This window comes from Acomys minous (assembly GCF_964271855.1).
Source record: "Acomys minous genome assembly, chromosome: 12".
Lineage (NCBI taxonomy): Eukaryota > Metazoa > Chordata > Mammalia > Rodentia > Muridae > Acomys > Acomys minous.
Genome location: NC_140493.1, coordinates 68,302,730 through 68,328,778, shown reverse-complemented (window position 1 = coordinate 68,328,778; position 26,049 = coordinate 68,302,730). Strand labels below are relative to the sequence as shown.

At 48.9% G+C, this 26,049-nt stretch overlaps 1 protein-coding gene across 1 annotated transcript; it reads right to left on the bottom strand.

Annotated features, from left to right (window-relative positions):
* Window positions 1-288: 288 nt before the first annotated feature.
* On the bottom strand, window positions 289-26,035 carry PRPF8 (pre-mRNA processing factor 8). The gene is made up of 42 exons (XM_084751635.1): window positions 25,645-26,035; window positions 24,842-25,010; window positions 23,434-23,598; window positions 23,087-23,305; window positions 22,777-22,989; window positions 22,538-22,663; window positions 22,342-22,447; window positions 21,641-21,831; window positions 21,410-21,529; window positions 21,137-21,326; window positions 20,900-21,019; window positions 20,661-20,795; window positions 20,060-20,189; window positions 19,577-19,773; window positions 19,111-19,317; window positions 18,831-18,994; window positions 18,597-18,723; window positions 18,292-18,484; window positions 17,507-17,694; window positions 17,104-17,342; window positions 16,750-16,896; window positions 16,374-16,584; window positions 15,586-15,702; window positions 11,383-11,630; window positions 11,107-11,286; window positions 10,781-10,916; window positions 9,442-9,611; window positions 9,155-9,284; window positions 8,918-9,064; window positions 8,245-8,405; window positions 7,545-7,736; window positions 6,940-7,177; window positions 6,677-6,805; window positions 5,256-5,369; window positions 5,009-5,182; window positions 4,568-4,761; window positions 3,626-3,865; window positions 3,390-3,531; window positions 1,319-1,459; window positions 1,073-1,212; window positions 766-968; window positions 289-610 (listed from the first exon to the last, which is right to left on the bottom strand). Exons 1-42 carry the CDS (start codon window positions 25,742-25,744, stop codon window positions 456-458), a joined length of 7,008 nt encoding a protein of 2,335 aa, XP_084607761.1. The 5' UTR covers window positions 25,745-26,035; the 3' UTR covers window positions 289-455.
* Between the last annotated feature and the right edge of the window lie 14 nt (window positions 26,036-26,049).

The following is a 26,049-nucleotide window of genomic DNA, read 5'->3' as shown; positions in this document are numbered from 1 at the left end:
AGGACACAAAGTTTACACAGGAGCTAGGCTGGGCACCGCAGCTCCAGAAGGACCGGAGTCCTCGAAGTGATGTTGGAAACAGGTGGTTTCTAAGTACTTTAGAGAAAGCAGCAAGTATGGTCAAGGTAGTGGAGTGTGAAAGCAGAACTCAGCTGAGTACACGGAGCCTCGAAGCGCTGCAGGGAGGGCCCAGTACCTTGCTATGAACTGCCCACACTAGTTTTCAGCCCCCAAACTTATGTACACCCAGAATTTGAATTCATAATAGCAAGAAAACAGAAGTACTCCTTCCTATTTGTATAAAATTTATTACATTTTGTTCAGGATCACAATCTATCAACAACACAAGCACAAAGCACAAGGGGCCAGGCTGCTGAATGTCAGCAGCTTGTCTGTGGGGAGGGCACGTTGAGGCTCCAGGCGTCGGGAATCTGAAGCAGAGGGAGAAGGAGTAACTAGGCATAGAGGTCCTCTCTGTCTGCGGAGTAGACTTCTCCCTCCTGCAGCAGCGCAAAGTTGAGGAAGTGGGAAGGCCTGTGGACCTCATGGTAGAATTCCTTGGGGTTTGCCAGCTGCAGCTCGTACTTCATGTTGGGGTCATGCCGGACACCTTTTGGGAGAGGGAAATATCAGGATTAACAAGGGGCTGCCTGTCTCACCCAGCCTGAGCCCCTGGGCCACTTCCAAGGTAGCCAGACCCCAACAGGCAAGCATGCTGGCGTGACCTGTCTCCAGCCCTTGCTGCTGCCGTGCACAACCACATACCCATAAAGTTGTAGTTCCAGGAGGACTGGGCAGGGACCATAAAGAAGCCAAGGAATCTGTCTGACAGGAGCATCTGCACCCTCTCGTAGTGTGAGGGCAGGTAGCCTTTGGGGTTGTTGCCTTTGTCTGTGTTCTGTCGGCCCCACTCATAGCCGCTAGGGGTCAGCTTGTAGGCTGTCAGAGTGCAGGAGCCCGGTGTGAAGCTGAGGGAAGGGAAAAAGACAGGATGAGGGCTTAGACCACCAATCCAGGTCCTGGCCTGCAATACCTGCCCTATAATACTCGCACTCAAGGAGGCCACACCCACCTGCAGGTGATGATAATTGTCTTCTCGCCATCCCAAGATGGGTTGTCAGCCATGATCTTGGCATGAGTTGTAACATCTTGGGGTGAGAGCTGGGGAGACTCATTGGGCTGAGTGTGGATCCAACCTAAGGGTTCCATCTCCTGTAGGCAAAGAGCAACAAAGAGATGTGCAACCTATCTGCAGACAAATGCCACCCAGTGAGTAACATGACAGTAAGTTCAACGCCCCGGGTCCACCACCACAAACCTTGAGGTACTCGTGCTGCGGCAGCTGGCTGGGCAGGTGCACGGTCTGGTGAGTGCCCCACTGTGGCACCATCACAATACAACGGATCTCCTTCACCTGAGGGTTATCTGGAGGGCTCACTCCATACAGGTACCCTGCAATCTAGAGATGAGGGATCAGAGACCATTCTTAGTACCAACCCAGAGCGCCAGAATTTCTTCCCGTTCCCAAGAACTAGGTAGGTGGTTTTTCAAAATACAGTCAAAACCCCTGGGGCAGAATCACTTGGTTACTTGCTCAAAATGTTATTTGTGGACCTCATCTCAAACTGTCCCCAGGATCTGGGGGAATCAAATTTGGGCCATCGGGTTTGGTGGCAAGTGCCTCTACTCACTGAACTCAAAAGTTTTAAAAAACTTATCGTCAAAGTTGGAGAGATGGCGCAGTGATTAAGAGTACTGGTTGCTCTTCCAGAGGACCTGGGATGGATTCCTACCACATGGTGGCTTATGACTGTAACTCCAGCTCTAGGGGGCCTGACACCCTCCTCTGCATGCATATAGTGCACAGACATACAGACAAAACACCTACATATAAAAATTTTTTTTTAAAGATTTATTTTATTTATTGTATATGAGCGCTTTATCTGCTGAAGAAGGCATCAGATGATCACATTATAGATGGTTGTGAGCCACCATGTGGTTGCTGGGAATTGAACTCAGGACCTCTGGAAGACCAGGCAGTGCTCTTAACCTGAGTCATCTCTCCAGCCCGGGGGGTGGTGGTGGGTTATTGCATTGTTATTCTGTGTGAGTATATGAGAGGACTTGTGTGTGGCACTGAGTGTGTGTGAAAGTCAGAGGAAAATTCTATGGAACAGGGTCTCTCCTTCTACTTTATAGGGGCTCTAGGGAGTTGAACTCAGGTTGTGTGAAAAGTGCTTTACCTACTGGCTGTCCTGGAACTCACTACGTAGACCAAGGTGGCCTTGACTCACATGGTCCTCTTTTACAGAAGGAGACTTCTCTTTCTTTCCTTTACTGTTATTATTGCTTTTATTACTATATGTGCACCTGCAGATGAATGCATGGCACGGTGTGCGTGCGGGGCTCAGAGGACAACTCTGCAGAGCTGGTTCCCTCCTTCATAGTGGGATTTGGGGACTTAACTCAGGTTGTCAGTGTTGTACAGCACATCTGCTGCCCAATGACAGTTCCTGGGTGTTTTGTTTTAATATCTTTAAACATGTACTTAGTGTGTGTATGTGCATGTGTGTCACACCAGGCATGTGGAAGTCACAGGACAACTTGCAGGGGTCAATTCTCTCCTTCTACCATGTAGACTCTGGAGCTTGAACTGCGGCTGGCAGACTTGACAAGCACCTTTACAGAAGGATTTCACCAGCCCATCAATTCCATATAAGTATATAATGAGCTTGTGTGTATTTCTTTGAGAAAGTCTCATTTGGTACTGGCTGGACTAGAACTCAACACTCAGAAGCTGGCTTTGAACTCCTGATTGTCTCACCTCTACTTCTCAAACCTGGGTCACAGGCCTGGCCACCAGACCTAGCTAAGCCACAGCTGACTCAGTTGGTAGTTTAAAGCTTGCCTTTAAACACACAGCAATCCTTCTGCCTCAGTCATCCAAGTGCTGAGATTAAGGTATGTACCACTATGCCCAGCTGTTTAATGTGTTTAAAGATTTTCCCAACACAATACTCCAGTATAGTATTTCCCATTTTTTTTTTAAAACTCTATTTAGACTTTACTTTTGTGAGTGGTATGCAGTCATATAAGATTTGATATAGCACATCACCTATATACACATTTTAACCTATTTGCTATCCTCTGCCAATACCTTCTACCCAATAATATTAATAATACTAAATGCCATAGCTTTATGAAATGTTTTTTTCTTTTTCTTTCTTTATGAAATGTTTTGACATATTCTTGTTTGTGCTGTGTTTTTCAAGTTACTAATTCACTCATGAATTTTGAAACCAGCACCTCAAAGTTCCTGGAATTATCAAGTGAAATTTAGGACCTGACTAAGTGGGCTCATGCTATGGTCCAGGTGTGTGCTTACTCACTTGGGCACGGAGATCAGATATGCAGATGAACTTCTTAAGCACATTCTTGGGAAGAATGTAGGTATAACCAGTCTCCTTGATGTCATCAGATGAAACATAAATGTGATTGGTCCGTAGATGCAGGTTGGCAGCAGATATGGCCCTACAGAACAGACAGGGAGCGTCAGCATCCGAGGCCAAGCACGCTCAGCAACACTGACAGGCCTGTCCACCCACCTTGGTGCCCTCCACGGTACCTGACTCTCCACTCAGTCTTTGATGAGAAGGTCTGAGTCTCATAGTTGCTGGTAGTGGAGGTGATAATCTCGTCGCCATGCTTGTTGACAGTTCTGGTCTGTGTGGCGGTGAGCTGGGACTGCTCCTTGGTCTGCTTCTCAATCTCAGCGATCTGCTGCCGCTGCTGTGATGGTGCCGAGATCTCCATTCCTAGGATGATGTCTCGAATTTCTGATTGTGTCAGTGATGCCACATTCACACTGTGGGGACACACTGTAAGTTAAACAGAATCCCTTCCCCCAATCACTTGTGCCTTGCCGGCAAAGAAGAACTGGGTAGGCAGGGCATTCTGTGCCAAGATAATCCTCAAGTACCATCTCTTCTTTCTTTGTAATTTTTAAATTTACTCTGGAGGAGACACAGCACACGTACTTATTACTTTTCTTCCACAAAAATTACCCTGACACAGGACAACTTTCAAAAATGGAAACCCCAAATTGGGTGTATTATGACATACCAATAATCCAGCAGTTGGAAGGTTAAGGCAAGAGGATTTTGGGAGTTCAAGGCCAGTCTGGATACATGGTGAAACTTTGCCTCAAACACAAGAGAAATGGAGAGAGCAGGAGTGAAAGGAAGCATCATCTATTCAAAATGGCACCACCAGTACCTTCACTGAGAATTAGGGCAATAGTGAGACTGGCCACTGACTACATTTCTTCCTAGAAACCTCTGAGCATTATTTTTCTTTTGAGACAGGACATCACGTGGCCCAGATTAACCTCTAACTTGTAGAGTTGAAGATAACTGTGAATTCCTGATCCTTTTGCCTCTACCTACCAAGTGCAGGGATTACAGGCATGCGTTACCAAACACAGCTAAAAAATCTGAGAAACTTCCAAGCCTCAATGTTTCCAAACCTCAGACCCCAGGCCTGCAGTGCGGCCCCTAGCTCTGCTCACTTGTTTTTCTTGCCGTAGTCGGCCAGGATCAGATCCTTGAGCTGCACCTCCACCTTGATCCACTCCTCGTCAGTCAGCGTGGGCCAGATGTGGTGGGGTTCCGTAATGGTGGTTTTGTCTGGCTTCAGGATCACCTTTGCCCTGTCGTTGTTCACATGCAAAGCACGCAGAATCAGGATGAGACGGGAGAAAGCCTGCGGAGGTGGGGAAGGGCAGGGGCCGTCAGCTCTGTGAGGGTTTCCCTCCTTCAGCAGAGCCTCAAGGGAGGCAAGCACTGTCTCCAAAGTGCTACGGTGCCAACCCTCACACGCTCAGAGCTCTTGCTCTTTGTATTTTAAAATGGCCTCATCAAGTGGCTTGTGGAGACTCCCGAGGCACAGAATCTTCTTCTGGCTCCAAAACCTGTCCCAGAAAGACCCTCTTCCTAAGGCATCAAATTACCGTGTAGGATGAGATAGTCTTGAGCCAGTCATCATAGAGGTTGAAGAGGACCATCTGGGGCTCTGTAGCTTTAAGGATGAGATCCCCAAACTTCTCCACCTTGAGACACGCCTGGAAGGGCAGCTGGAGCTCTGAGCCTTTGATCACAATGTTGGGGAAGTCCAGTAAGTGTACCTAGAGCAAAGCCGAGGTCAGAGGCAAGGCCAGGGGCTCCGGCCTACTTTGTTCTACTGTGTCCACATCTCACCTCCAATGGGTCCAGCATGCCCTTCCTGGTGACAATGATCTGTTTAGGCTGTTCTTCCACAGGCAGAGATCGGATCAGGGCAGCCACTTCCTCAGCAGTCTTCCACTTGGCCAACTAACAACCAAGAAAAAAAACACAACAAAATTGAGTCCATGTTCTTCAATTAACTAGAAAAAAATTCTAATCTTGAAATTAACTGTTTCTATAATGAACACGGATGCTGACCTTAGTAATTAGAAAAAGACACCTACAGGCTTAATGATGAACTACAGCTCAGAAACAGGAAAATAAGACAAGGTCGGAGCGATGGCTCACAGGTTAAGAGCATGTTCTGCTCTTACAGAGGACTTGAGCTTGGTTCCCAGCACCCACACCAGGGAGCCCACAGAGGCGTCCCTCCCCACACTCATGTAGCCCACCCACACAATTATAATAAGATAGCATTTGCAGCCCTGGCTGGCCTAGAACTCAATAGACCAGGCTGGCTTCACACTCACAAAGATATATATCTACCTCTGCCTTCCAACTGCCCAGCCTAATAAAATAATTAAAAAAAAAAAATCTAAATAAGGCAAGCAGTGGTGACACTTCCCTTTAATCCCAGCACTTAGGAGGCAGAAGCAGGTGGGTCTCTGAGTTTGAGGTCAGCCTGGTCTACAGAGAGAGTTCCAGGACAGCCAGGGCTACACAGAGAAACCCGATCTTGGGGGAAAATAATCTAAATGAAACGCAAAACTACTAAAAGTTGCATAAAGAAATGAGTCTTGGGTCGGGCGTGGTGGTGCAAGCCTTTAATCCCAGCACTCGGGAGGAAGAAGCAGGCAGATCGCTGTTAGTCTGAGGCCAGCCTGGTCTACAAATCAAGTCTAGGACAGCCAAGGCTACACAGAGAAACCTTGTCTTAAAAAATAAATAAATAAATAAATAAATAAATAAATAAATAAATAACTGACTGGAGAGATGGCTCAGTGGTTAAGAGCACTATCTGTTCTTCCAAAGGACCCAGCTTCAATTCTCAGCACCCACACGGCAGCTCACAACTACCTGTAATTCCAGTTCCAAGAGATCTGATGCCCTCCACCAATGCACATAAAATAGAAATTAAATAAATTATTTTTAAAAAGAGAGAAACGAGTCTTTTTTTAAAAAGATTTGTTTATTATATATACAATCTTCTGCCTGCATGTGCGCCTCCCCACCAGAAGAGGGCACCAGATCTAATTACAGATGAGCCACCAGCTGCTATTTCTTTTCTTTTTGTTTTCTTTCTTTCTTTCTTTCTTTCTTTCTTTCTTTCTTTCTCTCTCTCTCTCTCTCTCTCTTTCTTTTTTTCGTTTTTCAAGACAGGGTTTCTCCTTGCCCCCAACCAAGAATGAGAGACACCAAGATTCCATGACCTCACTGTCATCTAAGCTGCTTACCTGACCCAAACGCTTCTGTCCAGCCCACACAGATGTGTGAATTATCTTGAGAAACAGCTGCCCCGTGCGTGGATTGAAGATGAAGATGGCCCCATTGATGGGTTTGGTTGTCAAGTTCCCCTCAAAGGTCTAAAGAACAATTATATTAGTTAGCATGGCCTAGACACAGTCACCATGACTTCATTCAGTGTGTGCATATCCTTGTGCCTTATTCTCTCACAGGCATTTGAAGCCTGCACGCTCACGCTGCATCCAACACCCACCTTGTGGATAGTCACTCTGTAGACATTGGTGTCATCAACAAACCAGATGATCTGGTTAGAGAAAAGTTCCCCATAGTTCTGAGAGGACAGATAAGGCTCAGTGGGCTCAGAGGAATACAGCTGCAGTCCTTTGCGGATCCGTTCACGTAACACATACAAGGCAGGATTTGCCTTCATGATCTTGGCCATGGCCTGCTGGATGAGAGGCTTGCTGCCTGGGAACCAGTTTCCATAGGCACTGTGAGGAGGAAGGGGTCAAAAGAACTTAGGCGTAGCCAGAAAGCCCCAAGGAAAGGGTGCGATTATGTAATAATCTAACATACATACATACATACGTCCATACATACAGAGAGAAGAGCCAGTCAGTGACCCAGAAGGCAAAACCATCTTAGCCAGGCAAACTAAAACTGCTGTAAAGGGCTAATGTGTAGGGCGTGGTGGCTGAGGCAGGCAGATCTCTGCGAGCTTGGGGCCAAGCTGGTCTACATAGTGAGTTCCAGGCCAGCTAACACTATACAGTGAGACTCTGCTTCAAACAAGTGAAACCAAACAAACACGCAAGTACAGTGCTAAGGGAAAGCGCATGCTTCCGAGCGCGCTCTCACCTGTGCAGGTTGTAGGCCAGGTCAATGGCAATGAGCACACCAGTGGGCGAAGGGTAGATACTCATGTTGTCCGTGGTGTAATCCAGGAACTTGGCCCGGGCATAGCGCTCAATATCATGGGAATCATAGTCCCCCCAGCGTAGTTGAATGTCAATCCAGTACTTCTGTGTGGTGGTGCTGTCCATCACATCCCTAAGGGCGGAAAAAGCTCAGGTTTCCAGGAAACTGCAGCATAAACAATGTCTCAGAATCATGAGAACTCCCACACACTGCACCTACATCTCAAAACTACCGCCTCCTTACTCTAGAGCAGCAGACCCTGAGCCTGTGGTGGAGGCACTCAGGCGGCAGAGGCAGGTGGAGCTCTGAGCTCAAGGCCAGCCTGGTCTATAGGGTGAGTTCCAGGACAGCCAAGGCTACACAGAAAAACCTTGTCTCAAAAAACAAAACAAAAACAAGCAACAGATCGGCTGATGTGTTACAGTGGTAACACTGACTCCAAGTTTAAAAGAACGTCAGCAAAAAGCTGGGAATGGCACCCACTCTGATACAGGGGGTGGGCTGAGGCAGTATCAGTATAAGGCCAAAGCCAGAATAACAAAAGGAAAAAGGCAGGGCTAATCCCGTACATAACATGGTTATCATAGTAATCACCAAGGGTCCTTTCCTGGGACCTAAAGCTGGGCCACAGAACACTTACTTGGAGTCTGCCAGCAGCGAGGGCCGGGAGACATTCCACTTATAGGAAGCAAAGAGTAGTATATCTGCACAGGAAGAGTTCATCTTGTAGGACTTTCGAGGATGGATTGTCTCCTTTTGTACTGTCTCAATTTCCAGAGCATCCAATTCCTGGTCAAAGACCTGGAGATAAAGATGAGTAGGTGTGCCTTATTACTGAAATCCACTTACACTGAGAGCTGAAGAATAAATTTCCCATAATCAAAAGAATAAGCTGGCTGGACATGGTGGTGCATGCTTTTAATTCCAGCTCTTCGAAGGCAGAGGTAGGCAGATCTCTATACTCTATGAGTTCAAGGCCAGACTGGCTTACATAAGGAGCTCTAGGCCAGGGCCACATACAAGGACTTTATCTCAGGCTGGAGAGCTGGCTCAGAGGTTAAGAGCACTGATTGCTCTTCCAAAGGTCCTGAGTTCAATTTCCAGCAACCACATGGCAGCCCACACCATCTATAATGCCCTCTTATAGCATGCAGGCATACATATAGCTAAAACACTGTATGTATAATAAATCAATCTTTAAAAAAAAAAGAAAAAAAAAAGACTTCATCTCAAAATATTAAAAATAAATAAATAAATAAATAAATAACAAGCTGATGTGACTGTGACCTCTCACCCCTCAAACTACAGCCCACCTGACACAAGTCCATCACGATGCTCTCGTGGATCTTCTGCCACAAGTGAGCTCGGAATATCTGGATGAGAGAGATCTTCAGCGTGGGGATCTTGCCGTGCATGAAGATTCCCGTCAAGTCCAGTTGCACCTGGAAGCCTACGTACACCTGCCGGGGAAGAGGGGTGGCGTTAGAGAGCAGAGACAAAGGGAAGGCAACAGGAACATCTTATCTCCCCTGTTGAGGAGTCACACTCACATTGGCTCGATTGATTGTTGGGGACCACCAAAGGGTGAATCTACGATTAGGAATCTGGTTTAATCCTGATCGCTGAGCATTGGTCAGCTTCTTCCACTTCATGGATTCCTCAAAGCCACTGGCTTTCTCCCTGCAGAGCAGAGGAACCCCAAATAAGATGACGCCCGTCCACCTCCCAGTGGTGCCTAAGCCTCACAGGGTAGCTGAGACGCAGCAGGCCACTACAGCCCTGAAGCGATGAGCTCGGGCAGCTGTGACACCTCCTGTAAAGGGGACAGAGTCCTTACCAGAACAGGCCTTCCCAGGTAGGGAAGTAGGTGCCCTTGAAGAGCGTGTGCTCTAGAATGCCCTCCACGCCTCCCAGGGCCTGAATCATGTCTGTGCGGTAGTTGTTGAGGTTCCAGAGCTTGCCATCATGCCGCTGGTGCGTCCACCAGAAAGGGTTCTGCTTCAACACCTGCGAGACAGGCACAGAGCGGCATCAACACCCGCACAGCCAGACAGGCCCAGGGCAGCATCAACACCTGCAGCGAGACAGGCACAGGGCACATCAACCCCCGCACAGCCAGACAGGCACAGGGCGGCATCAACACCCGCACAGCGAGACAGGCACAGGGCGGCATCAACACCCGCACAGCGAGACAAGCACAGGGCAGCATCAACACCCGCACAGCGAGACAGGCACAGGGCAACATCAACACCCGCACAGCCAGACAGGCACAGGGCAGCATCAACACCCGCACAGCGAGACAGGCACAGGGCAGCATCAACACCCGCACAGCGAGACAGGCACAGGGCAGCATCAACACCCGCACAGCGAGACAGGCACAGGGCAGCATCAACACCCGCACAGCCAGACAGGCACAGGGCAGCATCAACACCTGCAGCGAGACAGGCACAGGGCACATCAACCCCCGCACAGCCAGACAGGCACAGGGCGGCATCAACACCCGCACAGCGAGACAGGCACAGGGCGGCATCAACACCCGCACAGCGAGACAAGCACAGGGCAGCATCAACACCCGCACAGCGAGACAGGCACAGGGCAACATCAACACCCGCACAGCCAGACAGGCACAGGGCAGCATCAACACCCGCACAGCGAGACAGGCACAGGGCAGCATCAACACCCGCACAGCGAGACAGGCACAGGGCAGCATCAACCCCCACATAGCCAGACAGGCACAGGGCAGCATCAACCCCCGCACAGCCAGACAGGCACAGGGCGGCATCAACACCCGCACAGCGAGACAGGCACAGGGCAGCATCAACACCCGCACAGCGAGACAGGCACAGGGGAGCATCAACACCCGCACAGCGAGACAGGCACAGGGCGGCATCAACACCCGCACAGCGAGACAGGCACAGGGCGGCATCAACACCCGCACAGCGAGAGGCACAGGGTGGCATCAACACCCGCACAGCGAGACAGGCACAGGGTGGCATCAACACCCGCACAGCGAGACAGGCACAGGGCACATCAACACGCGCACAGCCAGACAAACACAGGGCGGCATCAACACCTGCACAGCGAGACAAGCACAGGGGAGTAGCAGGGTGCCTACCACCCTAAGTGACAATGCATCCTGATTCGGAGAAACTTGCTCTACTTTCCGCTCCAAATACCTGGTACTGCTTAAAGTCAGTTCGGACACGCCAGCCCTTATCATAAGCCAATGTGTGCCGGTCTTTCTGGAAGAGGGTATTGATCCGGGGAATGCCTCGATCCCACGAATCTTCTAAATCTTCTAAAGTCAACCGTCTGCCAGAAAGATAAAGCCAACATCCTTTCTCAGGCAAAGAGAAACAGTCAACATTCTTTAGCCAAGGATAAGCAGAATCAGTTTTGACTCCTATAAAACATACTCTGACCACGCCCTCCACATAAGACTCAGTGTTGTGGCCCCCCCCACCCCCAGCCCTTAGCCAGGCACACCCTCCTGCACGCCCACCTGTTCTGGGCAATAGCCTCCTGTCTCTTGAGTGCATACTCAGCCCAGACCCGTTGAGAGTCAATGAACTCGCTCTCCCATGGCTGTATGTAGCGGTACAAGTTGGGAATCAGCTGGTCTTCTTCATGACTCATTCCTGAACGGAAGTGTGTGATACCTACATCTGTTTGCTTAGACCACCTGTTTGAGGAAATTGAGACAACAGATAAAAGTAAAAATCAAAGTAAGCAAACACCCACTTCCGTCAGTCTACACAATGAGTCCATCAAGCCATACCTGAGGTCAGACTGGGGGATGAGCACGTGGCCCATTGAGAGCATGCCAAGGCCACCCAGCTCTTTTGGGGTGTAGAACACAACAGGGGGAAACCGGCTTGGCATCTTGGAGTTCAATCCAATCTTGATACGTGTCTGGATCTTGTTTTCACACTTTACCAATAAATCTAGGAGTTCCTGTGTATTTACCACAGCCTCTCGAAAATATGTCATAAGGCCAATAAGTGCTGTATTCCACTTATTCACAATCTAAAGGTAGTGGGAAAGAGTAAATTCCACATGAGCAAGGCAGGTCTTCCAGTTACTAACTAGTTATTAACAATGAAAGCAAAGGAATGAAATTCCACAAAATTTTTCATCTGTAAAAGATATTAATACACTAAAGAATAAAATACTGTGGATTTCCCTCATGTTTAGAATAAGCAGCCAAACTACTGTTTAGTAATTTTAAATACAATATTCCTTTGAGAACAACAGAAACTTGGGGATGATCAGGTCAAAGAAGGAAAACAGCATTGTTGATTTCAGAAAGACAAAGAACTAACCAGGAAGGCAGCCTTAGGGCCTTTACACAGAAAGGCCATCAGTCAGACTACCTAATTAGATGCATTGCTCTATTTGCCCAGCCTTCATCAAGGTCTTGTGTAAATGGCCCAGCCTGTATTTCAATTAGGACCACGAGTGAAAGAAGGGTCACGTTCGTGCTTGAGGTAAATGTGCTGCACATACCTAAAGCGGGGTGGTGACCCAAGGTAGTAACAGCAGCATGCTGGAGGGAAAGGAGAACTGAGGACAGTCAAGGCCATAGCAGTGAAGGACACCTGTATTTTCAGCTATCTGGGAGGCTGAGGTCAGTGGATCACTTTAGCCCAGGAGCTCAAGACCAGTCTGGGTAACACAGGAAAACCTTAATCTCAAAAATGGGTCAGTAAACCATGTGTGGATCACTGTGAGTTCATGAGTTCGAGGCCAGCTTGGTCTACAAAGGGAGTCCAGGACAGCCAAGGCTACACAGAGAAACACTGTCTCAAAAAAAAAAACACAAACAAAACGAAAACAAACAAGAAGGTCAGTGGTAAAACACTTGCGTAACACAGGCGGTTCCCTGAGTTCAATCCCCAGCACAGCAAAATCAAACAACTGAAAAGACAAATTGGCTCAATGAAGTCAAGGGTCTTTGCTGCTAAACCAGAAGGCCCTCAATTTGATCCCCAGGACCCCACATGGCAAGGAAAAATAACTCCTCCAAGTTGTCCTCTGACTTCTAGACATTGGTTGTGGCATGTGTATGCTTGTAAGCACACAAGGCACAACCTAAAAAGAAGAAAGCAAAGGAGCTTTAAGATCCATCCATCAGATGGGCGTAGTGGCACACGCCTTTAACCCCAGCACTTGGGAGGCAGAGGCAGGTGGATCCCTGAGTTCGAGGCCAGCCTGGTCTACAAAGCGAGTCCAGGACAGCCAGGGCTGTTACACAGAGAAATCCCATCTCGAAAAACAAATATAAATAAATAAATAAATAAATAAATAAATAAATGAATGAATGAATGAATGAATGAATGATCCAGGCTGGAGAGATGGCTCAGAGGTTAAGAACACTGACTGCTCTTCCAGAGGTCCTGAGTTCAATTCCCAGCAACCACATGGTGGCTCACAACCATTTATAATGTGATCTGATGCCCTCTTCTGGCATGCAGATGCACATTCCACTGTATACATAATAATAAATAAAATAAAATAAAAATAATTTATACCTATAATTAAATAAAATAAAATAAATAAATAATCCATCCATCCATCTACCAAGCCAGGAGGTGGTGACGCACACCTTTAATCCTAGCACTCAGGAGGCAGAGGCAGGTGGATCACTGTGAGTTCATGACAAGTCTGGTCTACAAAGCAAGTCCAGGACAGCCAAGGCTTCTGTCTTGAAAAACCAAAAAATCCATCCACCAGCAGGGCATGGTGGCACCACCTTTAATCCCAGCACTCAGGAGGCAGAGGCAGGCAGACTGATGTGAGTTCAAGGACAGTTGAGGCTACATAGGGAAACCCTGTCTCGAAAAAAACAAAACCAAAACGGAACAACAACAACAAAAGATCCATCCACTTCTAGCCTCCTTGGAAACTTTCTTTCTATTGACTTCAGGGGGGAAGAAAGGGGTTTTCTGATGTGCTGTATATGATATGTACCCCTATCAGTGTAAGTGTGTGTATACATGTATGTGTGGGAACATGTATATGTGGAGGCCTGAAACCAGTGTCCGGTGGCTTATGCCTATAATCCCAGTACTTAAGAGGCTGAGTCAGAAAGATCAAGAGTTCAATGCCAGCCTGGATTGTAGATAAAGTTTTTCTCAAGCAAGCAAACAAATGAACAGAACAAACAAAAAAAGCAAAGGATAAATACATTGTTTTTTTCTCTGATCTAATTAATAAAAGCACTTTGTAAAATAATACGGTTTATTGGCTTACGATAAGCATTATTTCATTAATTGTTTTTTCTTTTCTCTCTCTCTCTCTCTCTCTCTCTCTCTCACACACACACACACACACACACACACACACACACACACACACACCCCTTCCTATAGGAGGGGGCAGAGGGGAATGCAGGAGGGAAATAAGAGGTTAATATGGTTATGGCTATAATGCCATTGTACACAAGTAAATTATACCAAAAAAAGAAGAAAAAGTGAATAAAAGTAAAAAGCCAAAACCAAAGCAAACAAAAAGTGCTGTCTTGACATGCAGCTCCCTCCGGAAGGCTTCTAACATATCTACTCCCGCTCCGGCAAACTGGAGTCCTTACTGTCTCCACTCACCTCCTATAAAGTTGCATCCACACCATCTGGCTTCCATCCCAACTATCCCTGAAATAGCTTTAAGGTCACCAATGACGTCCTACCTGCCAGTTCCACTGGTTCCTGTTCACTCTTTATCTAACCAAACTTCTTAGGCAACTGATGCCGTTAAACACCTGCTCGATCCTGGACATTAGTTCCTGTCAGCCTTGACCCCCCTACAGCCCTGCCCTGTCTCGGCTCTGGTCAGTACACCTCAGTGTTTCCATCGCCCTCACCTGCGTCTTCTCACTCTCCACTCTTCCCGGCAGTCTCCCTCAACCTTGGGCTTTCATGCTTTACACCAGGAATTTATCAAACTGCCTGGCACTGGTAGTCACGCCAATAACCCCAGCACTCAGGAGGCAGAGGCAGGCATATGTCTGTGAATTTGAGGCCAGGCTGATCTACAAATCAAGTTCTAAGACAGCCAAGGATACACAAAGAAAAACTTTGTCTTGGGAAAAACAAAAAACAAAATTATAAAATTAAAGAATGTTTTATACTTTTAAATTTGCTGAAAATTCTTTTTCCAAGAGTCTAGAAAATATCCAACTCCACAAACCTTAAACTTCTTATAGCTACGCAAGCACCGTGCTAATGTCATCTGCACACCTCTGCTAAAACTGAGTGCCTGCTGCTTCTTGTAGAAGCCTTTCTTCTTTCACACTCAGAACCAGACCTCATGAACTCTAGGAACCTCAGCTGCCCATAATGCAATGGTTTCCATAAGCCTCACCCCCTAGTGCTTCTTTGATCAAACACCTGTCTCTCAGAGAGAAGGGGATCTTGCAGCTACCCGTGTAGTATATGCAAAGTGCCTACAGCACATAGTTACCAAAGATGAGGACATCAGCCTAGAAGGACAAGCTTATTCCTCAGAGCTACATTTAAAAAATTGCATCATGGGAGATTTGACTTATGTATACACAACTAAGAAATCTTCAGATTTCCTCAATCTCAGCTATCTTAACTGGGCCCCAGAAACAATTAAAAAAAAAAAATCAACACAAACAAAACCCCCCTGCATTTTAATAATATTCTATGCCACTCACTAAAATTTAAGCTGTTTGACGTAGATAACAAGCTTAAGGGAAAATGCAGAATAGATGCTTTCGTTGAAATTATAGCTGCTACTTTTGCTTTGATTTAAAATCACCTCTCACCCCCAGATGCAGCCTGTTAAATTCTTGTAGAAAATTCTCAGAAATAAAGCCCAACTGATTCAACATTGTAAGCCGCCATCCCATAAAACATGGAGATTAGTGTACTAGGCAATCCTGGGAAAGAGGGAGCTCAAACCTGGGGAGGAGTTGAAAGGACACAAGATGGACAGAACTGAGGCTTAGAGCCCTACCTACCTTGGTAAAGGTAGTGGAGCCAGAGGCCATTAGAATCTGCCGCACGCGATTATGGAAGCGTTGCATTGACTCATCATCCACACGCAGGAAACACTGGGCTGTCCGCTCCTTGGTAACCTAAACCACAAGGTCCGTGTTAACATGTCTCAGAAACTCCCAGAGGGGCTGGTCAGACAGCTCAAACAGGCAAAGGTGCTTGCTACCAAGCTTTATTTCCTGACTTCAACCCCCAGGACCCACATAGTGGAATTGACTACAAGTTGTCCTCTGACCTCCACACATGTGCCATGGCATAAATAAATATGAAAAGCCAGACATGCTAGTACACACATTTAATTTCAGTACTCAGGAACTGGAGGTAGGGGTCACGGTAAATTTAAGGCTAAATTCACCAGCCAGACCTACACCAGACCTACAGAGAGAGTGAGATAGCGAGATAGCGAGATAGCGAGAGATAGAGATAGAGAGAGAGAGAGAGAGAGAGAGAGAGAGAGAGAGAGAGAGAGAGAGCGAGCGAGAGCGCGCGCACGAGCAGGGCATGGTGGTAGCTCATAACACTTGGGAGGTAGAGACAGAGGCAGGCTGATCTCTAAGGCAATCTAGGTCAGTTTGGTCTACAAAGTCAATTCGAGGCTAGCCAGGGTTACACAGAGACCCTGCTTATAGGACTGACTGTGACTAAGTTCGACGCACCCAAGGCTCACTGAGAAACACTGAAAGGTATGACTGGTTCGTCACCCACTGATGCCAGGGCTACAGGGTGCCCTGACGTCCTTCCTAGACTGTACCTCATTCTGCAGGTTCCAGACCCCATCCTTGTGGGTAAACTCTTCATAGCTGGTGCGGCACTTAGGCAGGATGCGGCACTCAAAGCCACACATGTTGAACAGCAGGTTGGGGTTGTCTTTACTGTACACAGACACAAAGCTATTCTCCCACTGTACTGTCGTCACTGATCGTGGCAGCCGGTTTTTGATGTCCCAGAACACTGCCCGACCCCTGTCCGCACAGAACACAAAGGCATTTTAGTCAAAGACCAAGCACACAATACCCCAACAGGCCTCCACTCCTCCTAACTAAGACTCAACCGCCTCAATACTAATTGCTTTCGGGGTCCCCGGGACTGATGTCCTTCTACCTCCCACAGAGCCGACGGAGACTCACAGGTTGACGTCATGCTTCATGAGGCGCATGCGCGCATCTCGGGGCCAGCACTTCTTGTTGTTGTAGCCAACAATGTTCTCATTGTTGGGGTCCGGATGCTCTGTCAGGTAGCGCTGGATCAGATCCCGAGCCTCATCTGCTGTGAACCTACATTAAGGCAGGATACACTGTTGAGTCCAGATTCACTAGGACCCTTGAGACCCGCAGCTTCACAGGTGGGGGCTCTGTGCCACTCTGGGCTTCATGTCACTTTCCAGAGCAGCTCAGCAATTAGCCAACAGCTACAAGAGGCACTTCACAGACAGGACGTACCTCCCAGCTCTGTTAGTTCAAGGATCCGTCCAGGTTCATTACCTGAAGAAAATATGGATGCGATCAATGTATCTACAGAAGAGTCGGATTGGGTGTGCAGCCTCGGTGGCTATGTCCTGGAAACTGAGAAAGTCGTTTGGCATCTGAGGAGGCCCAGCCATCTCACTGGCCCGGTGCAATCCCAATACGAGTAAATCCATCACCAAGCCATAGTACTGGACAATGAATGAGGCAAACTGCAGGCCTCTGATGATCCCATAGGAATTTGTATGGTTCATGTCCTAGAAAAAATTGTAAAAAGAACCACAACTCTTAGCTATGGCTACGGCTGGCTGTGCCCCAGGTGCTTCAGGGTCCAATCTCCTTCACTCTTCCTCAGCAAGTCCTAACTTAACGGGTCAGACAACCCCTAACACGTGGTGTTGCTACCTGCTCCACAACAGACCTTATAGTTGATGACCACGTTGTTCTTGGCCGTCATGTAGTCGGCTATGTTGTGGTCCACAATGAGGCGCAGCAGCCTATTAAGCAGGGTCAAGTCAATCTTCTCATACATCTTCTCAAAGCGCGACTCCAACATGACATTGCACTCGCCCTCACTGGTCTCCCACACATCCTGCAGGTTATTGATGCCTAAAAAAGCAAAAAGACAACTATAGCAGATTAACATTTTCTCTTCAGGACACACAGTAGCTTAACACATTCCCAAACCCTCTGCCATCCATTCATCCGTCCACCCACCCACCCTGGTTGCTACAAGTGTCAGCTTTGCTCAACATTAGCACTATTCACTCTTTTTCTTTTTCCTTTCTTTCTTCCTTTTTTTCTTTCTTTTTTCTTTTTCTTTTTTGAGACAGGGTTTTTCTGTGTAGCCCTAGCTGTCCTTGAACTCAGACATCCGCCTGCCTCTGCCTCCCGAGCACTGAGATTAAAGGTGTATGCCGTCACCACATGGCCGTACTAGTCACTCTTTTCATGCAAGAAGAATAAAATGGATTATGCAGTCTAGATATGATTTTTTTTTTAAGACAAGGTTTCTCTGTGTAGCCTTTGCTGTCTTGGACTCGTTTTGTAGACCAGGCTGGCCTCAAACTCAGAGATCTGCCTGCCTCTGCCTTCCTGAGTGCTGGGACTACACTCATGGGACTACAGTCATGCGCCATCACGCCCAGCTAGGTATGAGTTTCGATCATCCCTTTTCTCTGCAGAGGGTACTTCCAGCAGTTTTACCTTGGCACCACTTGTAAACAAGCAGCGGAGGTGGCTCTGTGTCAGCAGGCTTGATCCAGGGAGGGAAAAGACGGCGCTTATCTGCTTCATACCACAGGTACTGGTCCAGGTAAGCATCAGTTATCTTCTCCAGTGGCTCCACGTCATACACTGGCACCAGGTGGCTATAGAGATCCATAAACTCAATGCCCACCTGTGGGAGAAGGAACCTGGTCACATCAACTCACTGAAGCCAGCCTGGCGCCCTCCAGATGCCAAGAACAAATAGCATGGACCAAAAGAAGCTTAAGGAGCATCTCACTCACTTCTTTAAAGGCTCTCTGTGTGAGCAGGTGACGCTTGATGCGGGACAAAGCCTCATGGGGGTTGTCGTAGGCTTGCTCGATCAGACCCAGCTCCTCCCTCTGGGACTGGTTTAACCTAGACTTCACACTAACAAAGCGAAGGAAAGGTGAATGAGAAACCCAGGAAGATGCTGACCCTGGCGTCACTCCCCCTCTGTTATGCTCCCAGGGGAGACCCTTCCGGCCGTCCCTCACCTATAGGCTTCCTTCAGGCGCTCCAGAGCCAAGATGAGCAACTTGGTGTCGTGCTTGTATGAGAGCGGGGGGAACGGGATAGGAGAGAATCTGCGGCTCTCCAGCCAGTGCACGGTGGTAGTGTACACCGCCACTGCCTCCTCGGCTGTGATGTAAGGCCCGTCCTGCAAGGTGAAGTGCACTTAGTCTCCCACTATCATCCGATCCAGGACAGTTTTTTGATCCCCATTTTGCAGCTCCCCTTGTCCCCCAGTCCTCACACCCAGTCTAGCTGGCCCACCTTCAGGTAATTGTGCTGCCTCTCCTGTTCTGCCTTCAGGTACAGGCGGGTGAGGCGGCCCAGGTTCTTTTTGCAAACAGTCTTGTCTACAGTAGCCCCACGGCGGATCCGCTCTCGGTTATAGTGGGCAGTATTGGTCCACCAATCAGCCTTGGCCTTAACATACCGAAGAATCATATTCTCTATAGGTGTTGGCAGTCCTGGGACCTGAAAGTGCAAACACAGTGAAAAAGCAGTAAGAAGCAAGCACAGTGTTTCACACCTGCACCGCAGCATAAAGGCAGAGGCAGATAGAGCTCTCTAGAGACCACCGAGCCTGCACAGTTACGGGTCAGCCAGGATGACACACTGAAACTGTTTCAAGAACCGAGGGGTGGGGGGCAACAGAAGGTGGACAGGTCTCTGAGGGTGTGGTAATCCTAAGCTCAGGAAGATGAATGTTTGTGTCACCTTAGAGATGGCATACCTTCCAAGGAATGTTGGCCTTCCAGCAGCGCCAGGCTTCACTGAGGTGCTGTAAAATTGTTCGGGCCTTGTTCTGTTTGATGCCTTCAGGCATCATGTCCAGAATATCATGCATCACAGCTGCCCTAAGCTCAAGGTCAAAATGAGACTCCACTCGTTGCTTTGTTACTGTCTTCGCCACCCCCTTTGAGTGGCGGCCTAGGAGTAAAGGGATGGACGAGAGAATAAATCAATAAATAGTAGCAAGCGTCCATATACTCCACACATGCAAAAAGATAAGCCACCTCAGATAGGCACAACTATACAAATGTATGCTAGTGCAAAATCCCAGAGAGCAGCCCAAGAACCAAAATACTAGGCCAGACTCATTTGAAATGAACTCAGAAGCAAAGATACTAACAAATGCAAATGAAAGCTCGGGAAAACAGGCACCACAATCTACCCTGGAAGCAACGAGACAAGGTGGGTAAAGAGAATCACTTACCTTCAAACTGTCGGGCCAGGAGGTTGCCCAGCCATCGCTCTAGCAAAGGAGTAATTCCACGCATGAAAAACAGCCAGACCCGCCATCCAGCAGCCCAGAAACCACAGCCAGGTCCCTTCCCTACAGGGCCCTACAGTCAAGCAGAAATCAGGAACAAAAAATGAACTACTCCTTTAGGAAACAATACAAAGAAAACAAAGTAGAGAAGGAAAAGCATCTATCACGTTGCCAAGGTGACACGATAAACGCTCTGAGTCTTCACAATCTAGAAAGGGAAGCGTATGAGAACTCAGGCAGGAAGGGAGGCTCCTGCATGGACTCAGTGGTAGGTTTGGGGTGAGGTGCTGAGATTCACTGAGTACAGTAATGGCATTGTCAAGAGATTTGCACTCGGGAGGCAGGTGGATTGCTATGAGTTCGAGGACAGCTGGGTCTACAAAGCGAGTCCAGGACAGCCAAGGCTACACAGAGAAACCAGATTTCGAAAAACCAAAACCAACAACAACAAAAAGAAAGGGAGAGAAGGGGGGCAGATCCTCTCCGCGGAAGTCCTGGAAAGAGTGCTAAACGTAAGGAGAAGGCGGGGGTGGGCGGGGCTCACCGTGTTGAAGCGGTAATAGATGAGGTGCTTTAGGTCCTTGCACATGCGGATCTGCCGCATCAGCTTGTATTTGTAGCGGTACATGCCAGTCAACTGCCCCACATGGGCAAATATGTACTGCAACCCATCTGCCAGCTGCAATACAACCACACATCAGACAGACAGCCAAGCCAGCTCCGCAGCCAGCAAGGCTTCCCCTGCCTCCCATCTGGGCAGGGGGCCAGCCACCATGGCCTCACCTGGAAGGCATCCACATTGCCCAAGCGATATTGCACATGACTGTCCACAACCAGTTTAGTTAAACGCAGTACTTCCCGGCACAGGTGGAAAGCATTCCCAAAGCGAGATTTCTTTCTTTCCTGAAAAGGCCAAGAACAGACAGCACATTGGTAACAGTGGCCACAGGGGGAGGAGGCAGCATGCCACAGTGCCGTCCACCCCTACGCCCAGCAGACAGTGAGGGCCGAGGCAGGCACCTTGGTGGTGAGTGTCTTGACGGGCTTCAGGTTGAAGTTATAGTCCAAGTGCAGGTAGTTGAGGTTCTTCCGGTGAATGAGGAGGTTGAGCATGTTGTAGCCCTGGCGGCACACCTGCAGCCCTACCTCCACCCAGTCCAGCTTTGTGGACTGAAAGAATTTGGTAGCTTTGAACGAGCGGAACAGATACCTGGTGAGAGTAAAGAGGAGAGTTCAAGTGGCATCCTGACACTTTAGGACCACGAGCTGCAGCAGGGGCCTCCAGCACCTCACCTCTTCTTCTGGGCTTTGGGGGGTCGATGCTTGAGAGCATTCAGCACGTAGTACTTAAGCAGCTTCTGATAGGACACTCGGACTTTCACAGGCTGCCCAGCAGGACAGTGCTCCCGGTACCTGGTTAAGTAAGCCATTAGAGCTTTGCTCCCCTCTCCTTGCCGATGCTCTTGGCAAGGCTGCACGCCCATCCAGACAGTCCTTTCTCTGCCCCTTAGGTAGAAGCCTTACCAGTTCTTGACAAGGGGAATGTCCAGAGCCCGGCGGGTACGACCAGAGCGTAGGTTGAAGGGCCGCGGTGCCCAGAGCAGGGCGATGCCATTGGCTGTATTGTCTGTATAGAGGGGTGTGTCCTTCAAGAAGGGCTCCACAAACTCTGGGAGTTCAAATTCCTCATCATCATCAGGCAGTGGTTCCTGGCTCTGAAAAAGAAATCCTCAAGGGCTCATTTTCCACTCACTGAGTGCAAAACTGAGAAGAGCAGAAAATGCTGGGGTCAAGCATAGCGGCCACACATGCCACAAAAACTGGGGTACCTGACAAGAGAAGGCCTGAAGAGCCAGGCAAAGGAGCCAAGGGAGCAGAGAGCAGACAGAGCTACGCAGGAGACCCTCCCACCCGGTGACTACTAAAAGCCTCCCACAGCATAGGAGGTGCTCACTGCAATCTGTTCCCAACCACAGCCCAGTGAGCTCCGGGGAGGAGGCCTCTGGTAAGACAAAAGGGCTGAGAATACAAGACCAGCCTGGACCTAGACAGTAGAATTGTGCCAACCTACACTGTATGCCCAAAATAAAAAAAGTAGGGCATAAGTTGATGAGGGGCAGAAACTTGCCTAGCACGGACAAGCAAGACCCCAGGTCCAATCATCAAGACTCTCAGCCACCCACCCCCAGTCCTGTCAACACCCAAAGCCTGTGAGTCCATCTTACCTTCACCGAGTGTCTATGGGAGATTGGGTTGATCAGAGGATCAAAGTAGAAAGCTGGCAAATCAGGGTCCTCAGTCTTGATGAATACAACGTTAGGCGTGTGGTACCTGTAACAACAGAAGAGTCAGCCAATGTTCTTCTGCTCTGGCCCAAACTAGACTGGCCTCCTTTCTCAGCGCTTTGTTCCAGCACCTTACCAGGTCAGGTGGACATGGTGTGGGAGGTTGTTATACAGGTAAGGAAAAGCAATCTTGTACTCAGTACGAATGGGCTGACGGATGATGATCTTATTAATATCGTTAAATTCATTCCAGTCCTCATCCCTAGAAGAGCGAATCAAGTGAGCAGTCTGGTTCCACTGTTAGGCAATGGTCTTAAGCATACAGATTAATTTTATTACACACAAGGTGTCTAAAAGCGACACTCCCCAACTTACTGTAGGTTGATGTCTCGAACAAGAGGTTCAAACTTGGGTCCCCCAGGAATGGCCATGTTGAGTGCCTTAGAGGTAAAGAAGGCCTTTAGATCAAAGAGATAGAAATAGTTGTCATCCACCAAGTCGGTCAGAAGCTGATTGGCCAATCGGTAGAGAGTGGACATCATTGGCAACGTGAACTGCCAGCGCTGGTACGTGGAACCATTAACATACCTACAGAAAAGATGGAGGGCGCGCGTCAAGTAGGCACTGAGCCAAGCCACTTCCCCGCTGCCTTCCCACAGCTGCCACTGGAGCTAGTTCCACTCACTTCCTACTGTCTCTCAGGGGCTGGTGGTCATAGAACCAGTCCAACACAGGGGCATCCTCCTCGGGGTCCAGCTCCAGCTGAATGGCTTCCAGCGGCTCGACATCCAAGATGTTGTCAGCATAGTCCAGGGGGGGTTCCTCATCGTCAAAAGGGGGGAAGCGCATCCTCTTGAAATGCCTCCTGTCTCTTTTTTCTCGACGCATCATGATCCACATTGACCTAGAAGGCAAGAACATCATACAACAGTTTCTACCCACTGGCCCTCAGCTGCCACTGCCCACACTCCCAGCCCCACAGCAGCACCACATCAGCCACCACTGCAACCGCCACACTCGGGCCCTCCTCACCCCCACTGGGAGATGTAAACTGGCTCAATGACCCAGGGAATCTCGTTGACAAAGGAAATGGCTCCGGTGATGTGGTACAGGACAGGCACGTCGCGAATCTGCTCCCAAGGCATGGGCATGTTCTCCAGGAGCTTCAGAACTGCATGGGGCATGTACTTGAGGGCTCTGCAACACCAGGAAGAGACAGTTAGAAACGACTAATTGTGTCCTGTTCTGTTCCACAGGAAAGGCTGCCTTCTAGTCCAAAGCCCCAAATTTGGACTCAGGTCCTGTACGACTAGAGTCCCACCCCTCCCATCTCCACCTTCACCTAATCCCACTCTCCCTTCTAAACGTCGTAATTCCACAACACTGGGACTCTGTCTCCCACGTGAAGGGACTAAAGGCCAGGCCACCACATCTAGCTTTTGTTGTGTTTTCATCTCGTGCAGCAGTCTTAGTCTAAGCTGGCCTCGGCCTGTGATCCCTCTGCCTCTGCAGCCCATGTGCGCAAACACTACCATGTCTGGTTAAGAAATATTTGTTTTGTTTTTTGAGACAGGGTTTCTCTGTGTAGCCCTGGCTGTCCCAGACTCACACTGTAGACTCACTCTGTCTCTGCCTCCTCCTCCTGAGTGCTGAGATTAATGGCACTATCTCCCAGGAAGAAATAATTTTTGAAATAAAAATTTCAAGGCTTCCCTACACCAATTCATTAACTGGCCAGTTTTTCATATCTAAATGGAGTGTTAAGAATCTCTGCAGCTTGGGCTGGAGAGATGGCTCAGCGGTTGGGAGCACTGACTGTTCTTCCAGAGGACCTGGGTTCAATTCCCAGCAACCACATAGCCGTTCACAACTGTCTGTAACTCCAAAATCTGAAACTCATAGACATACAATGCACATAAAATTAAAAAGAATCTCTGCAGCTTAGGGCTGAAGAGTTAACAGTAGTATAGAGACCTCCGCCCAGGAATTAAACACCCAAGCCCCCAAATTCTGGTGACCGACAAGTTAAAGGCACCCAGAGTGCCTAGTGTCTCAATCTGAGCTTCAAACAGTTCAACGACAGACATTTTACAATGACATTTGCAGGGCAAAGCGAAACAATAATCTGGTAATTATCATGGTGTCCCAGTGCTCCTTGCCTCATTCTTACAGTCATCTTCTGTGCGGTCAAGAGCCGTGTTCCAGGCTGGACACGGCGGCACCTGCCTTTAATCCCAGCACTCAGGAGGCAGAGGCATGGGGATTTCTGTGGGTTCGACGCCAGCCTAGACTACAGAACTACTACCAGGCCAGCCAGAACACACACATATATGCAAAGTCCTGTTCCAAATCACAGTTCCTCTATCCAACACAATCAACGAACGGCAGAGAAAGGAAAAAGGCCACACTCCACAGGAAATTGTTCTGGGATGTTGCTTACCCCAAGTAGACCCTCTTGTCATGACGGAACTTCCTGTTGGTCATGTCTCCATGGTCTCGAATGATTTTCCTGACATGTTCTGGGGGCATGTCTTCCTTCTGAGCATCCACAAACCCAAACTTCCGCTTCTCTGCATAGCGCTTGGCCTGCAACTGCTGCCATTTTCGAGCTATAAAGACACCTCAGTTTTAAAGGGCTGCACACCTTTACCTGAACTATCTCCCAATTCTTGCCCCTGAAGTAACACCAACTCCCAAGTGCTGTGGGGAGGAGGAATACTCCCTGCCGAGTACCCCGCCACTGTACTCCCCCAAACTATAGGTTTGCTATAGATGTGGGGGTAAAGGACCCTGATGTCTAATTTCTTTTTGTTGTTGTTATTGTTGTTTTGTTTTTTGAGACAGGGTTTCTCTGTGTTAGCCTGGGCTGTCCTGGACTCACTTTGTAGACCAGGCTGGCCTCGAACTCACAGCGATCCGCCTGCCTCTGCCTCCTGAGTGTTGGGATTAGAGGCGTGCGCCACCACGCCCGGCCTAATTTCTTCATAGTAATGCAAACCCTATAAAATCAGTTTTGTCTTCACCCCTATATTTAACACACACACACACACTCACACACACTCACACACGCACGCAAACAATAGGCGCTTCCAATCTTTCAAGGACTTAACTAAATTTACAAAAAAAAATAAATACTGCTAACAAGAAGGCGCCACTCCCCACCCCCGCCCCGATGACCCGCCTGGAGGCAAGAAGTGAAAGCGGCCGGGCCCGCGCGCGCGGGGTCCCCACTTGCCCCCTCACCTTTCTCCTGCAGCTTCTCCTCTGACATGTAGTCCGGCAGCGGGGCTAGCGGACCGGGCACCGGGTTACCCGGCCCTCGGTAAGGAAACACTCCGGCCATGCCGGGAGAATCCGAGAAGGAGACGGAAGCCAACGCTAAGCAGCTAGGCTCGGGCCCACAAGGGGGACGATGCAACGCGTCCCGAGCCTCCTGGCCTGCCAGCTAGCCGGGCTGGGCGCTCGCAGCCGGGGCCTGGCGCAGCTCCTCAGGCCGCTCGGCGCACCGGACCGCCTGCAGCCCAGCCTGGGACGCCCGCCACCCACCTGTCGCCCCTCACCCAGGTAGCGGCTCGGCCGACAGAGCAATGGCGGAAAGACGACGTCCGCTCCGCGTTCCCAACGCCAGGAAGTGCGCAACCGGGTTCA